Genomic DNA, 16,537 nt, shown 5'->3' on the forward strand with positions numbered 1-16,537 from the left:
TAGACCGGAGGGTTAGAATCAACCTATGGAAATGATTTTTGGGGCACAACCTATTTACTATTTAGGCTGTGGCACATCTAATGTACAGTTTGGTTCGTCCTATGGTGCGGGCCATACCGTATTTTTTAATAAAGTGAGGAGTGCGATCATCAAAATACTATAGTATTGATATCCATTTCCCATGATATTTTATTAATGAGAGGGCAACTGAATCACCCTCAATTTCTCCGGTCCTGCTTTCATGCAATGAAAGTTAATATGGAGATGATGTTTTCATTAAGAAAGTACTCTTTGATATCTGCTATCACTAGATCTTTCGATTTAGTAACAGAAATAAAACAGTAAATTGTCAAGTTGTTTGAAAAGACAACCATACAAAAAAACAACGGGCTCGTCACTGTCACATCAAATGGGTGCAGAGTCCCGATCGCATCAAATGGCCAAATGGGAGAGAAGGAATACCCAACGCCATTAATGAGCTGTAATTGCATGATTGCATCTCTCTGTGGTTTATTCTCTCAATCTAGAGAGGAAAGAGAACAACTCTAGGTAGTGCTCTACGGTTGTTTCCAACAGTAGAAGTGCTTCTGGTGTTTCAAAAAGACCCCAATCTCATAAAATGGATTTGAGGAATGCAGTTGCATGGCTCCTCAACTGTGGGTCAGATCAATTGCAGATATCTTAAAATGGTAAGTCGCAATTATTAAGACCCTGTTCTTAGTGGATTCTGGGAATTGATTACCAGTCCAATCCAAACTGGTTATTGGACTCAAATTTGCTTTTATTTTGAGTCCAAATAATCATTTTTGAACTCAAAATCAGATCTAAAAAACCAAAACGAAATGGGCCTAAGAAAACACAACACTGAAAAACGCTAACAATTGGTTCTCAAAATCTTTTTTTTTCTTTTTGATGACATAGGGTATCCCCACCCCATTTACGGGCGGGACTAATCCCTGTGGATTGCACGCAATCACCCGTAAACCACGTGCATCATGTTACTCCGAGGTGACTTGAACTCACATCTATGAGGAGCAAACCCACGGCGCTAGCCAACATGCCAACCCCGGCTGGGTTCAGGAATGAAAATTGATTGGTTCTCAAAATATGTTCCTTTTAAATTATGACAACCGACTGTCATTCCCAAACCTACTATTTGACTCAAAATTAAAGCAAGGCGCTGTTCGTTTAAGATTATGAAAACTGATTGTGAGTGCTAAACAGATTATTGAACTCAAATTTAAACGTAATTTTGAGTCCAATAATCAGTTTGGCACTCACAATCACTTGTAATGATCTTAAACAAACAGGGCCTAAGTAGGGAAGGCAGATAAGAATGAAAATCGATTCTTTCTTGGTGAGCAGAGACCCAGTCCTACATTGGTTCCTGGTCCGGCCACTAGTGTCTCTTAAATATAAGCTATCTAATTACTCTGACATTTAGAATACACATCTATGAAGCAATTGCATACTCATTATGAGAAATCAATAAATGCAACATTCATTAAGTGGCTACTACATATTTAACTGTTAGCAATAGATGTTCTCTATCTCCAAACGATCAAACTTTGCAAGGCACTGCAAGGATACATAATATGAAGAAAACACAGTTGAAAATGAATCCTAAAACTCCATATAAAACCTTAACCCGGATAAAAAAGGAATACCAAAGATTACAGATGTGACTGAATAATTCAAAAACAACAGCTTAGTAGATATTGCCTGTACTTCGGCGCAAGTTTCCTTTTAAGGGGAATCATCTGGGTGAAGATCCTACAAATAAGGGGAGTTATTTAGTAAATACTCCCCCTATTTATAGGATCAGTCGCAATAGCAGGCACGATGCAACTGCAACATTTATAGTGAAAGGTGGTCGTAATAATCAAGAACTGTCTGAATTTCAGTTATTCAACCTTCCTGACATCAGATGTTTAAGGGCTCTGCCTCAGTGTCTCTCTCCTTCATTGTTGTCCATTCTTGTGTCTCTGCACAGATAAAACCATATGACCAAAGGCATAGGCAGATGTGACAAAACGTTAATTACTGACCATTAAAAAAAAAAGAAGTTAATTACTAGTTGTGGTAGTATGAGGCAACTGCTATGTAGAACTTACTTGACTTGTGGATCTCCGCAACTACCATTAACCGCCTCTGCAAGATTGATGCCATGAAGAGAAAAATCGAGCACATGCCAAACATGACAGTGATAGGGAATGCATTGACCTAAAAATGAACAGATAAAAATCAGCGAACCAGTGCACAAAGACATCAAATTGTGATGAACTTGAAATAATACAATTAATGCAATAACTTTAAGGCCATTTGGTTTATCTCGTTCACGCTCCGTCATGAAAATGCAAGACCATCAAAAAATTGTGCCCATAAAACTTTCAACCCATCATCACTACATATAATAAACTTTCAAGTAAAAACATTTCATGCATTCGGGCTTGCAGGTATTGATGACCGGAATTTAAATAACTAAAAATCTAAACCTGCTGTTTCCCTGTAAAACTAATGTTTTTATTTCCATCAGTATACCCTAAATTTCAAATAAATCCAATGCAGAAAAGATATCAAGCAATAAAATGATGTCCTGCTACCATTAAAAAAAAATGATGTCTTGCTTACATTGTAAAGAACAATGCACACGAAAATGTTGAGAGGTATGCGGAAGAAGTTCATGATTGTGCTTCTGGCCTCCTCAGGAATGTACTGGGATCTCATTTTCATGATGGATGGCCAAAATATCCCCACGCAGGCCTCGAATATACAAAACCCAAAGAGCTGGATACATCCCCCAAACGAAATGCTCCCACCTTTCACCGACGATGGTGCTACCAAGAACTGTTTTATGTTAGCATTTGCTAGCTGAAATTACTAACAAAATGAATTTCGGCAAACAACAAAGTCAATGAAGAGATTGAGACATACGGTGGTGATAACAGGAAGCAAAAAAGTGCAGGCAGCAACTGCAAAAATAATCTGCATGTAGCCTTCAACTTTCAAGGCCGGACGGGCCATCAGCCGAGATGCAATGGAGCTTCCCAACATTGAAGCCAACATGAATGTAGCAAAAATGAAACCATGAGGAATGTCCTCATCATTGGGGCTCAATGCAGGAGTCCACAGAAATACAAAGGTGTACATAGAACCTTCAAACAATGACTGTATCGCACCCAGCAGAGCAATTTTTTCATCTGATAGCACAAGATGATTAACAGAAAATATTATTGACCATAAAGCTAGAAGGGCTTCTACAAAAAATTAATAAGCATACTAAAAAGAGGTCAAAGAATCACCAGATGCAATGGTTACAGCGGCACCCCTGAACTGGGTAAGCAAGTCTTTGCTCTCAGAAGGATCTCCATAGTTTTCACTCCATGATGATAAGATAATTGCCATGCCAATAGCAAGAAAGCATGCAGCAGCATCGAAGGGGGCAACGGGGCCAAAGCCTAAATTATCAGCCAGCATGTTTGCAAACAACCCAGAGACAATGGCAATGAGACCATTGCCAAGAAATATGGCCTTGGAGAATGTTAGAGAGAGCCATTGCTGGTCAAAACCCCTCTGCAGAGATCATGACAAAATATGCAGAGTAAGAAGAAAAAAAAGTTTTCAGATAAAACACAGTAGTTGAATAGGTGGTGACATGCTTTTCATATTTATATCATGCATGTAAACATGTAAATGTAATTGTCACAGGCATCTGAATAGGGTTCAACACCTAACAACCTACCCCAACGCCAGTCGGACAGCAGTAGGAACAAATACGTACGACCCTAAGTAACTAAAAGATTATTTTACTAAAGATGAGGAGCTCATAAAGTGACTACAGATGAGGAGCTCATAAACCCTATATATCCTTGAAAATTCATTTCTCCCTTAACTATGGAAAAATGACTGTATATGAGGGTTAAAAACTAAAGAAGTTATTTCATTAATGGACTAATTCTTTCATGCTTGCAATCCAATTTTTTGTTCTAAGATATGTTGTTTTATATAACTTGCAAATCTGCTATATTTTAAGAACTCTTTGCATTTTATAATTTCTTAAGCCATGTTTGTTTTGGATTTTGAGAACCTATTTTGAGTCCAAAACTGATTGTTGGACTCAAATTTGCATTTAATTTTTTAGTCCAACAATCAGTTTTGGACTCACATATGGTCTCAAAATCCGAACCAAACAGGGCCTTAGTTTCTCAGTATTAATCCAAGGTTTTCTTTTATATTATTCATGTCGAGTTTGAGAAAATTAAAATAATATAGTTAAGGAACATTGATATCAATTCGATATACTAAAATTTATAATTCATCAGTAGTACTCTATGTATGTATATGTGTACATATCCAGTCTTGTTCCTTGGACACCTGCATAGGGGAAAGAATAAACCAGTACTTTATCTCTGTGATTTGACAAAAATGCATACAAATTGATTTATTTTCCAATATTATGGAGGTAATGGAAAACATATTACAAGAACTACATCAATCTTTCATAGGGAAATCATATGGAAGTTTTTGAAATCAATAAATATTAATTCACAAAGTTCTATTAGGCACAATAACCCCCAATATGGAACCAATAGCTAAGCAGGAAGACTAAAGCAGATCATAGGGGAAAGAAACAAGCTTCTAAACTGTATATAAAATAAGTAAAAGCTGCTCATGAAACATTGTAATGAAATAGCAAGAAATTCTGTAAATACTTGGAATTTCCTAGCTACAATAGGGTTTCCTTAGGTCCTGCTTGGATTGTACAAAAATTATTTCTGGCAGAAAATTTTTTCCTAGCAATTTTTTTTCCTTTCCACATTTTAGAGGGAAATGATATGGCTATGACTAATTTTGAATGTCCTACCGTACTTTGTATGTTTTTGTTCACTTGTATCTTTGGGGCTTCACTTTCTTGGTCGTCTCTTTTTAATGAAATTTCAAATTTGCTACCATTTGAAAAAATGATATGGCTATGGCTAATTTTGGGGGAAATCATCACAAATTGAAGGTTCTTCTAAATAAAACATGAATTGTGCTTGTTTAACTTTAACTCTTTTTTTTCCATGTGCAATCAAACATTGAAAAAGAAGGAAATTCTAGAAAAGCTTTTCGTTTCTAAAGTTTTCAAGAAAATTCCAGCAATCCAAATAGGGCCTTTGTGTCTAATCAATTTCTGCTCCTGAAATTTTGAAACATTGAGCTACATGCAGCTACTTGGCTTGCTTCATATTTATCATGGTGGGAATGTGGGATAATCAAGAACAATGATCTCATGAGACTGCTTGACATTTTTAAGAAACGGTAAGATACTGCACCTTATTGTGCTCCGCAACCAGCCATGACTCAAAGGCTGAGAACAAAAGAGATGTTGCGATTCCTCCCAGTATACGGCCTAACATCAAGACTTTATACTGAGGAGAGTGCTTGGTTATACAGCTCAGAATATAAGTTATGCAGTAAGTTACACACGCCCTTTTCCGACCCCTGTATTTTGCATATGAAGATATCAGAAACGAATAAAAAAATCCATCGATTTGATCACTAAATAATGATGAACAAATCCTGTTTTCAGGGAGAACTCACTGTTTGTCAGCCAGAGATCCAACTATCGTCCCAAACAGCATAGAAGATCCAAAACCAGCAATGAAGAGCCGGCCAATCTCCCCTTTCGAAAAACCATATTGACTGTAGAGGAAGTAGACATAAGGACCCTGCAACCAATCCCCGGCTACGCCCAAAGAAACAGTAATCAGATCAAAACAAAAACCAACTCAACTCAAATATTTTATTCCCCATAACGAAAATCAAGGCAAACCTTAAAGATAACTTTCCGAGTGATACATTTCTTGGGTATTGCTTCAAGAACTACAAATGGTTGATTTTACATTTTTACGTGATAAGGTCTCCAATTCAATGAAATTATGAGTGATCGAGTCTCGAAAATTGATAAGCCCTGTTCGTTTAAGATTGTGACAACCGATTGTGAGTCCAAAACCAGTTGGACTCAAAATTAAACATAATTTTGAGTCTAATAATTGGGTTTGGGACTCACAATCGGTTGCCATAATCTTGAACAAATAGGGCCTTAAGCAATTAGATCTCCAATTCAACGAAATTTTAAATTGATTCAATCGGAATGCAATATCATTAACCTGATCTATACTATAGCAGTGACCGATCTACATGAGGGATCCATGAAATTATAGTCCAAAAACAAACAAAAAACCAGAAGCAATAAAGACCCATCAAAGAAAGACACTAAAAAGACAACCAGATGACACCCACATTACAATTTAACAAAATAATCATCAGATCAGTGCCATTTCAAAAAAAAAAAAAATCAGGGCCACACACACACACACACACCAAAAAAGAAAAAAAAAAACATAATCATCAGATCAGTGAAAGCACAAGACAGAAAAGATGAAAACCAAACAACCCACGCAACCCTAGAAATAATTCCATGACCAACATTGTCATACCCATTACAGAAAAAAATGCCAATAACATCCAGATCCCATGCCCCTAACAATGAAGAATGCCTAAACCCTAAATTCCAACAACCAAACAAACCCAATTAACCAAATCCTTCAAAGAAAACAAGAAAGCCAGATTCAAATCACAGACCAAAAAAAAAAACAAAAACAACCAGCATCTCTTACATACCCAGATCCGACCCAGATCAGAAATCAACACAAATTTAAGAAATTCACTATTTATACACGGAATCATGAGGACCCAGAAAGGAATTGGGGATAAAAATCTCAGATCGAGCTTACCCATCATGAGAGAATAGACAACGAGGTAGTTGTTTTTGAAGGCATTGAAGGCAGGTGAGGTGTTGATGCGATCTTTGCTGTTCTTGCTCAGCTCCAGAGTTGCAACGACGACAGAGAGAGCTCCAAACACGAGGTAGTAAAAGATCTCCATGGACGCAACTCTCTGGTCTGGTGAAAAATGAGAATGCCGAATAAGAGATTTTTCTCTCTTTTTATCAGAGAGAAAGGGGTGTTTTAACTTTTAAGTTCTAATGTGACCCTATTGTGTTATAAGGAATATTTTGCATACCCTCGTCTAATGCTTGTCGGTAGCATTATTGGGAAATGATCCGGGGTTGGACAGCATTCCTTATAGCCGTTCGATCTTCATCGACGGTGAAGGTAAGTGGGCCCCACTGCTTTGTTTTTTTTATAGAAATCTGTTTTTTTTAGATTCCATTCTTGGCAGCGATTTTATGTTTTTTTGCTGCGGAGAATGAAAAAGAGGATAAGGGCCTGTTGCGGCTATTTTACTTATTCGGGAGTGGCATTGGCTCGTGTTGAGCTGAATTCCTAAGCAGAGTCATACAAAGCGATTCTGTTCCTGTTGGGAAAATAAGGAACGTTGAAGAACTCAGCTAGTATGGAAATATGCTCTCATGGGCTGTCTGGAAAATGCATTCAAGGAATTTGGAAAAATGTTTCTTGGTGGATGAGTTGTTTAAGTTTTAGAGTAGAAGAGAGGTCTCTCAGGGACCCATGTAACTGCGTCAATCTTTAAGCTTTTAAAAAGTTTTAGTGTTAGCGAGAGATTTCTAACTTCTTAGCGAAGAATCGAGTCTTAGGACAAGTAGACCGGCACCCTATCGTTAAACTGGTTTGTCAAAATTCCATTGTCTTTTTTATTTTGGCGTTCATGTGCCAAGCACCCTCTTTCAAAGATGGGCATCTGTAAACACCCCATTATTTCAAACCCAATGAAGATTCTGATTGTTCCAACTCAAGGAATAGACCTTTGTAGCATTGAAAAGTGAAGAAATTCTTTATGTTTTGATTCACCCAAATGACACTTCAAATACCAAGTCCCAAAATCCAAAACAAAAAATCCAACCCAAAAACTAGTGAAAATCCACAATGATCGCAGAAAAAACTGACTCACCCAAATGACACTTCAAATACCAAGTCCCAAAATCCAAAAAAAAAAAAAAAAAACCAACCAACCCAAATACCAGTGAAAATCCACAATGGTAGCAGAAAACACTACTCATTGCAGAACACACACATCTTGCCATCTTAAGATCTGGCTAGAAATCGCATAGTTTTTGCAACCTCCATCCAATATAAGAAATGAAAGAGATTTTTAGTACTTTTCATGCCTGTAAAAGGCCCTGAAGAAAATGATGAAAGGGGAGAACTCTAGAAAATTAAAAAACTATGCAAAAAGAGCCCCTGCTACCTTTGGAGTTGGATTTGCAAGAAGAACCACCTGAAACAGCCTAGATCTAACCAGGATTCTAGCTGGGAAAAACTGGTAAAGATGGTGGGGCCTAAATTAAAAGTTCCAACCCTACCCAAGGTATTTCCGATTAGACTTCTGGATAGGACTCATTAAGGAGTTAAGCACAAAAACCAACAACCGACAAGTATTCTTCTCCCCATATTCAATTTCTTTTAATTTTGCTTGATTAATCTTGGAATAGAGGGGAAGCCATGAGAATTAATTAGGGTCTTTCAAACCCTAAATCTCAAGGCATCCCCCATAATTTATTTAGGATTAATGATAGTATAGGTTTAAGATAATTTGAATCTCATAATCCCTTTCTTCTGTTCTTTCTTTCTATAATTTCTTCTGCAATTGTAGCTAAAATCATTAGAATTGGAATGGAAACTGATTCCCATGATTTATCACATCAAATCAATAGAGAATCATGGAATTTATTTTGTTAGTGGACTATCTTCTGTGAAATTTCTTTATAATTCAATAAAATAGACCATTCTTAGAACCCTCCTGCACTGAGAAATAACCCTAACAGAGTTGTTTATGGGTCCTAGGCCCAATCTTAGGTGGTAACTCTATTCAGTCCCCATCAATTTCGATCCATGCTAGAAAGCACAAGTATTAGCCACAAACGAAGCAGAAACGTATGCCCGAGCAGTGGGGCCGGTCCCACAATCACATGTCTAAAATGACAAAAAAATACCCATCTCTAATTAGAAAAGGACCATTTTCCATCAGATATGAGTATTTGAGTCATTTCCATTTCATATTAAAAATTTATAATTTTTGTATCAAAAAAAGGAGATTGGGATATTTTTATTATTTTTTTGATACAACAGTACTTTGGTCGATTTTCATGAGGCAGGATTTTTTTTTGGTCATTTTTCATGAGTTTGGATTTTTATTTTTATTTTTAATCATTTTTCTCGAGATATGAGTATTTTTGTTGATTTTCACTATCTTTTCTTTTTTGGGTAACGAAGGGTGTCCCCACTAGGGCTGCAACTCGAGCCGGGTTTTACCCGACCCGCATCGACCCGACCCGAAAATAGCCTGGGTTGGGTTCAGGTTTCATGAGTTTCGGGTCGAGCCGGGTTCAGCGTTCAAAAGCCCGCATGAATCTCGGGTCGAGCCGGGTTTGAAGGGGCCCGACCCGAGTTACATAAGTTATAGTATGTACATTTTTTCTATTGTTAGTTAAAAGTTAAAGGGATAATTACATTTACACCCCCTCTAGTTTCTGACACATCCACTTCCACCCCTATAGTTTAAAACGTGACAAATACACCCTTGTAGTTTCAATTTGTTTGAGGTAGGCCCCCTCAGCTGAAGGTTCGTCCATAGATTGAAGGGTTAGGATGATCCGATGGAGCTGATTTTTTGGGCACACCCTATCTATGTCAGGACCCATCAAATGAACGCTTTGGATCATCCAAACAATGTGGGCCCACATTATTTGGATGATTTTTTGGTAGTGTTTGGATTTGGGTAGGGGCCCACATTATTTGGATGATCCAAAGAGTTCATTTGATGGGTCCTGACATAGATAGGGTGTGCCCAAAAAATCAGCTCCATCGGATCATCCTAACCCTTCAATCTATGGACGAACCTTCAGCTGAGGGGGCAAACCTTAAACAAATTGAAACTACAAGGGTGTATTTGTCACGTTTTAAACTATAGGGGTGGAAGTGGATGTGTCAGAAACTAGAGGGGGTGTAAATGTAATTATCCCAAAGTTAAAAGTGAAAACCCACGCACCCATTGTTACTGTATGTGAGTGTAATTTCTGCTTCTATAAGTTGAGTTGATTCAAGTGTTTGATTCAGCATTGTTTGATTCAAGTGTGATGTGAGTGTAATTACATCATTGTTTGATTCAAGTGTAATGTGAGTGTAATTTATGCTTCTGTGAGTTGAATTGCCTTGCCAAACAAGAATTTTCCTTAAAAATTTGCGTCAACGTGAAAAAACCCGACCCGACCCGAGATTTATCATGGGTAGGGCCGGGTTTGGGAATCGTGGGTTTTCCAAAAAAAAAACCCGACCCGACCCGACCCGAGTTGCAGCCCTAGTCCCCACCCCCTTCGGGGGTAGGACTATTTCCCTACGGATGCGCGCAATCACCCGGAAACCCCGCGCACCGGCTAAGCAAGGGGAGATTCGAACGCTTGTCACTGGGGAGCAAACCCATGACTTTACGCCAAAGAGCCACACCCTTCCGGGTTTAGATTTTTCATAGAAAAGAAAATATTGCTATCTCATAAGCACTAACCAAAATTCCTTTACGTCATAAAAATAGGGCAGTGATAAATCGACTCCCCAGATGTCTATCTCTCTCCTCTTTCTCTCTCTAACCTAGAGGAGAGAGAAAGACACATGGGGAGTCGATTTATCACTCCCCTACAAATAATCACATCGCATTAAATTTGACTAATAATCCCATATCTCATAGAAAAAGGTCACTTTCCATGAGAAAAAGGTATTTTACTCATTTTCTATGCCGTACGAGTATTTTAATCATTTCTACAAGAAAGAGGTATTTTGGTTATTTTCTATGAGATAGGTATATTTTGGTTAATTTTACGAGATTGAGGTACTTAAAGTTTTTTTTTTTTGTCTTTTTTCATTAGATATGAGTATATTTGTTATGTTTTTATTGGAGGGAGGAACTTTGGTCATTCCAATCAAATATTTGCATTTTGCTGTTAAATGGACGTCTGAACTCTGAAATTTGTGGTCAAGTTAGTGGAAAACAAGTACCCCTTCCCCTACGCCTTATCTTACTTCACAGATTGGGACAACCGAAATTAATTTACGGATAAACCAAAATAGTGTGGTCGACTTACCCCATAACCAACCCTGTAGGATCATGTAATTCTTTAGCATACCAAACTCTGCTCTAGTTATCAAATTGGAGAGATTAAAATGTCATGGATACTGGAATGAAAAAAAAGTAGAGGTGAACATGTAAATTGTCAAACACTAATGATCTGAGAACAATCTCACCAAGATGGGTTTGAGGGGTCCACTTTTGAGTTGGGTTTGGTTCGACCCATCTTGGATTCAACTCCGTTTGAGTCTTGGCTCTTGAGTACTTTGGTCAGTTTGGGTGGGCCCCAAGCGCGAATCTATGCTAGTCCCACCTTAGATATGGGGGGTTTGCCGGGCAATTTTAAGGAAGGCCATTTCACGGCTGACTTTTGCACGAGAGAATGGCCTCATGAGCTCACTATTCAGCAAATTTTGTCTTATTCATTTTATTCACCTGAGGAGGTGGCTGATCTCTCGGGCAAAAGTAATGGCCTTCCGAGAATTGCCTAGCAAATCCCAAGGTATGGTAGGGCATATAATAGCACGACCATCTCTAGGAACAATCGCCATTTACAAACTCTCTTAGAGTCAATTATCCACTCACCCAAGTTAATGAAAAATCATGACTCACTCTTTCAACTCTAATTTTTGCCCTACCAAGTAAATCAAAATTCCTTCAGCTCCCCGAGTTAATGAAAATTGACCCTACCAATATTTTACTCGCCCGAGTCAACTGCTTCTTACCTTGGCCCAGTTCTCCTCCAGTCCTAACTTCGAAAAAGCCACAAAAAGATTTCTTTTCTCTACTCGTTTTGGACTAACATTTGAAAATGAGAACATGCCCCGAACAATACAAAAATCAGGATCTTGCCTCAGCTACTAAAGTCCCCAACCTTGATGTCACCGGTTCAACCCTTTATGGAAAACCTGGTACAATAAAGAAGAAAACATTGGTTGAGTATAAACAAAAGAATTTTATTTTATTTCCCTCACCAACGCGGCAAATGTTTATTTACAGGAGTGAAAAGCACGTGGGGGAAAATAGCGAGATTTCTTTTAGACTAGTTCACGAAAGTTTGAAAAATGAAAATTTGGTCACAAGGGTCCAAAAAATAGTGGAAATAACATTTCAAATTTGTGAAATGGGTCTATTTTACTTTTCCTGGCATGTTTTTTTACCTGAATACCCCTCAGGCGGTTTTGTTTATTTTAAAAAATATTTGGTTCTTATCTGTTGGGCCTGGAAGAGATTACCAGGTCAAGGAAAATGGGGGTTTCACATATGAAAATAGGGTGACCAAGAGATGAAATGGGGTTATCACACCTATAAAATTTTTGGTTCATGTGTGTTGGGCCTGGAAGGGATTACCAGGTCAAGGAAAATGAGGGTATCACAACTGAAAATGGGGTTCTCACATATGAAACTGGGGTTATCACACCTGGAAAAATTTTGGTTCTTATCTGTTGGGCCTGGAAGGGGTTACAAGGTCAAGGAAAATAGGGGTATCACATATGAAAATTGGGTGATCAAGAGATGAAATGGGGTTATCACACCTAAAAAAATTTCGGTTCATGTCTGTTGGGCCTGGAAGAGGTTACCAGGTCAAGAAAAATGGGGGTATCACATATGAAAATTGGGTTCTCACATATGAAACTGGGGTTATCACACCTGAAAAATTTTCGGTGTTTATCTGTTGGGCTAGAAGGGGTTACCAGGTCAAGGAAAATGGGGGTATTACATATGAAAATGGGGTGACCAAGAGATTAAATGGGGTTATCACACTTCGAAGATTTTCGGTTCATGTCTGTTGGGCCTGGAAGGGGTTACCAGGTCAAGGAAAATGGGGGTATCACATATGAAAATAGGGTGACCAAGAGATTAAATGTGAGTATCACATATGAAAATTTAGAAATTACCATGGATGAAGGGGACCTCTATTATTACTTGACCATATCAGGCCGAGTTATGCCAAACTGTGGGACCCACTGTAATAACTCATCAATTGATCTGTTACCGTTTCAAAAATAGGGTGATTTCTACTCCAAAAAATTTATAAGTGTATCTGAATACAGCCACTGTTTTCAAAATAACAAAAAAATTCGTAAGAGTGTATGAGTACATAAAAAAAATCATATACAACTTCTCCTAAAAAAAATACACTCCCTTACACAGAGAAGGGAGCTTGACAAGGTAAGCCCGACCTCGTGAGTTGTGCAGAATGTCTAATAGCAGTTTGGTCGAGGTTCGGTCCGACAACGGGAGGTTCTTTGCAACTTCTTCTATTGTGACCAAATTGTCGGTATCGGGTGCACTTGTAATGTAATCCACCTTTCAACTTGCGATCCGTTCTTCTCGTACGTGGCCTTCCAGGCGGTCGCTTCGCAAGCGGTGGTAATATTGTCATCAACGGTTCGGGACTTTCATGCCACTGTGTCCGATCTAGTGTTGCGTGCACAACCTCAGCGCATGTATTCCGATACCTCTCTACATCAAAACATTCATCGCAGTAATCATACGGATCGAAGTCTGTGATGTTAATGGCTGTGATTGCATGTCGGCACGGAAGTCCATATGTTTGGAAGGCACGACAACTACACGTTCGAGTTATCAAATCGACGGAATCTGTAGTTTCAAGGGACTTTACTTTGAATTCATGAGTCCCTACTCGATAAGCTGTATATTGGCAGCTCTCCCTCGGTGACAACTCCATACGTTCTTCTGCGTAATGAGTTAACTTTGTGTGCCAACTACTACCTAATTTCTGACGCTTCTGAATGAACTAGGTAGTCTGATGTCGAGTGTGCTCTACCAATGATGCAAGCGGTAATTTTCTAGCATCCTTCAAGACAGCGTTGAAACACTCCGATCTATTCGTAGTCAATGCATCATACATATCCGCCTTGAAATAAAAACTAGCCCAGTTTTTCTTCGGAATGTTACTTTTCCACTTATGTGCGCGTTCGCGTGCACGTTCTTGGAGCGGAATCGAAGTAGATGGAATGTTAAGATTAATAGAGGTTCTACTAATACAAACATTGTTTGGGGGAAGCATTGACGAATTCAATGAATTAATACTGTTCTCACTTATGGTTTTCATTATGTATATCATCACAGAATTGAACATGTCTCTGTCAAACATCATCAACATTGTTTGAAGGACATTATCATCATCAACGTCGATTAAAGTGATTATATATGGATCAACAACGTATCGACATTTGATCGATAGTAAAACATTCATTTCTGTTATGCCAATTCTTCTTTGGATTGTACTTTGAAATTCATCAAAATTAATTCGGCGGGAAACCGATAACAATGTCTTCTTCCCCCTGGCATAGTCCCAAGAAACCTCATCCTTCAAATGTCCATCATAGTGTAAAAGAAGAGAACCCATTGATTCGGACATTTTTCTATAATTTTACACAGGGGTTCTAAACTCTCTAATATAAACTTCAAGGCTCTAAAAGGGGCTATAAAGTTGTGGCTTAATGGAGCTTATCTAGAGTGTTTTCAATTGGACAGATTAGAATAAAATAGGGTCATGGAGTAAAAGATGGTTTCGAGTACCTAAATGGGGGTTTTCTATGGGATTATCAAAGCCAAAAAATTATTTTTTGGATAATCCCTTAGACAATCCTAATCACGGTAGTTTTGAAATACCTAGCAATGGTTCAACTCAATGGTAGGGCCATCAATTATTAATAACACTTATCAACCCTTATAAACCCTTAGACAACCCTAATCACAGCAGTTATGAAATACATAGTAAGAGTTCAACTCAACGGTAGGGCCATCAAACATTAATAACACTTATGAACCCTTATAAATTCTTAATACACCCTTATACACCATCATAAAAAGACAGAATTATCAAACACATTAAATGAGATATTAGAGGTTACAAGCACAAACTCTAAGAGGACAAAAATAAAACTCACATTTTTCTCATTTTTTTTTGTTCCAGGCGTTAATGGGGATTGGGGAAAGTAAATAGTTGGTAGAAAAAAGAAGGGAACGCCTTTTTATCCATTTTTATGGCTTAACGTGTATTTTGAGGGTAGAATGGTATTTCGGTCAAAAACCTTGTCAGGAAAAGCAAAATGGAATCCTTTGACAAGGGGTCGATCTCACTATTTTAGATATTTTGAGGTACCGGTTGACTAAATTTCCTTGAAAAAATCAAAGAGGAAAAGACAAAGTCTCATGTTATATTCTCGGGTCTAAGGGCTAAAAGCCAAAAAAAAAAAAAAAAATGGTAGCCCAAAACGCGTTGAAACTCAAAAGCGAGATCAAACGCCCGTCTCTACAATCGTTGGAATGTAGTTATCAATATATTAAATAAAAAAAGGAATTGTAATGTTAAATAATCTCGGAGTAGTATTCCTTATACCACCTGAACAGCCAAAAAAATGACGAAAACCAACTCTAAAGAGTAGTGTGCCGATCATAATGGTATTTAATAAAGCGAAGCGTGACATTATCAAAATGAAATGTAGTGAGGTTGCTATTTCACTTAAATTAGTATACGCAATCGATATGACTTCCTGATATTGGCACTACAATGCTTTAATAATTGCACAAACTCAGCTTGTGCAGTTATTATTTAAACATACCTGGAAGATTATTACAGTTCCCAAAATGCTCTTAGAATCCAATTAAAAAAGAAAAAATAATACAGCTGTCAAAGGTTAATAGGTTATTAGGTTCCCCAAAAATCAGCCAATTTTTAAAAAAAGATTTAAACAGTTGTCAATGGCTACTACAGTTCCTGAAAAGCGGAAGCCAATTAAAAAAAGAGACAAGTTGAGTTAGTGCAATTATCAAAATAGGTACTGCAAATATCAGTGGCCTAGATATAACACCATCAAATTCATCATATATACGACTTAAGGTATTGACAACTGACAAGGCATACATGTTCAATGACAAAAAATACATTCCAATGAATCTAAAGATTGGATGATTGGAATAGTTCACGGACCAACTGAGACCCAGACAGTTCATATCAATCAAAAAGGTGCAACCTGCTATTGCCTTAGTGAGAGGTATCACCCTAATAAGGGGCGGAGCCAGGATTTTACACTTGGGGGGACCGGACTAATTTACACTTTGCCTGCAATAGGAGGAGGGGGGGGGGGGGGGGGCTTACTAACTTTCTGCAATAATTTCTCCACATATCAGTACTCCCATCATTTGTTCCATGTTGTACTATATTATGAAGGAATAAATTATCTAGAGGAATTATAAAGTGTAGGGCCCCCTTACAAGAGCCTAACGGCAAGGGTGCCCCCATTGGATCCACATCACTCAGTGCAACCGGAGCAACCTTATTTTCTATGAGAGATTGATATTTTTATCATTTCATATATTCAATAAGGGTGTTTTAGGATCCTAGCTTTCCTGGTGATCAAAAGGGGCGGGTATATCATTTCCCGAGTATTTTAGTTATTTTCTACAAAAATAGGGGTAT

General features: G+C 38.0%; 2 protein-coding genes across 2 annotated transcripts; both read right to left on the reverse strand.

The window, feature by feature from the left end:
* Positions 1 to 1,452: 1,452 nt before the first annotated feature.
* On the reverse strand, positions 1,453 to 7,035 carry LOC143888086 (uncharacterized). Its single transcript, XM_077392378.1, has 8 exons — positions 6,780 to 7,035; positions 5,584 to 5,728; positions 5,316 to 5,484; positions 3,303 to 3,573; positions 2,935 to 3,200; positions 2,632 to 2,847; positions 2,115 to 2,223; positions 1,453 to 1,985 (listed from the first exon to the last, which is right to left on the reverse strand). The coding sequence occupies exons 1-8, from the start codon at positions 6,928 to 6,930 to the stop codon at positions 1,924 to 1,926; spliced, it is 1,389 nt and encodes a 462-aa protein (XP_077248493.1). The 5' UTR covers positions 6,931 to 7,035; the 3' UTR covers positions 1,453 to 1,923.
* A 6,196-nt stretch (positions 7,036 to 13,231) lies between these two features.
* Positions 13,232 to 13,777, reverse strand: LOC143888772 (uncharacterized). The gene has a single exon (XM_077393183.1). The coding sequence runs from the start codon at positions 13,775 to 13,777 to the stop codon at positions 13,232 to 13,234; it is 546 nt and encodes a 181-aa protein (XP_077249298.1).
* Between the last annotated feature and the right edge of the window lie 2,760 nt (positions 13,778 to 16,537).

Source organism: Tasmannia lanceolata, unplaced genomic scaffold (genome assembly GCF_043159265.1).
Source record: "Tasmannia lanceolata isolate RefF3 unplaced genomic scaffold, GAP_Taslan_0.1 ptg000012l, whole genome shotgun sequence".
Taxonomy (NCBI): Eukaryota; Viridiplantae; Streptophyta; class Magnoliopsida; order Canellales; family Winteraceae; genus Tasmannia; species Tasmannia lanceolata.

Excerpts from the sequence above, each read along its gene's own strand:
- LOC143888086 (XM_077392378.1), bottom strand. The coding sequence starts at position 6,930 with ATGGAGATCTTTTACTACCTCGTGTTTGGAGCTCTCTCTGTCGTCGTT. Across the intron at positions 3,201-3,302 it reads CGCTGTAACCATTGCATCTG|ATGAAAAAATTGCTCTGCTG; the intron begins GTGATTCTTTGA and ends TTGTGCTATCAG. Across the intron at positions 1,986-2,114 it reads TGCGGAGATCCACAAGTCAA|AGACACAAGAATGGACAACA; the intron begins GTAAGTTCTACA and ends TTATCTGTGCAG.
- LOC143888772 (XM_077393183.1), bottom strand. The coding sequence starts at position 13,777 with ATGGAGTTGTCACCGAGGGAGAGCTGCCAATATACAGCTTATCGAGTA.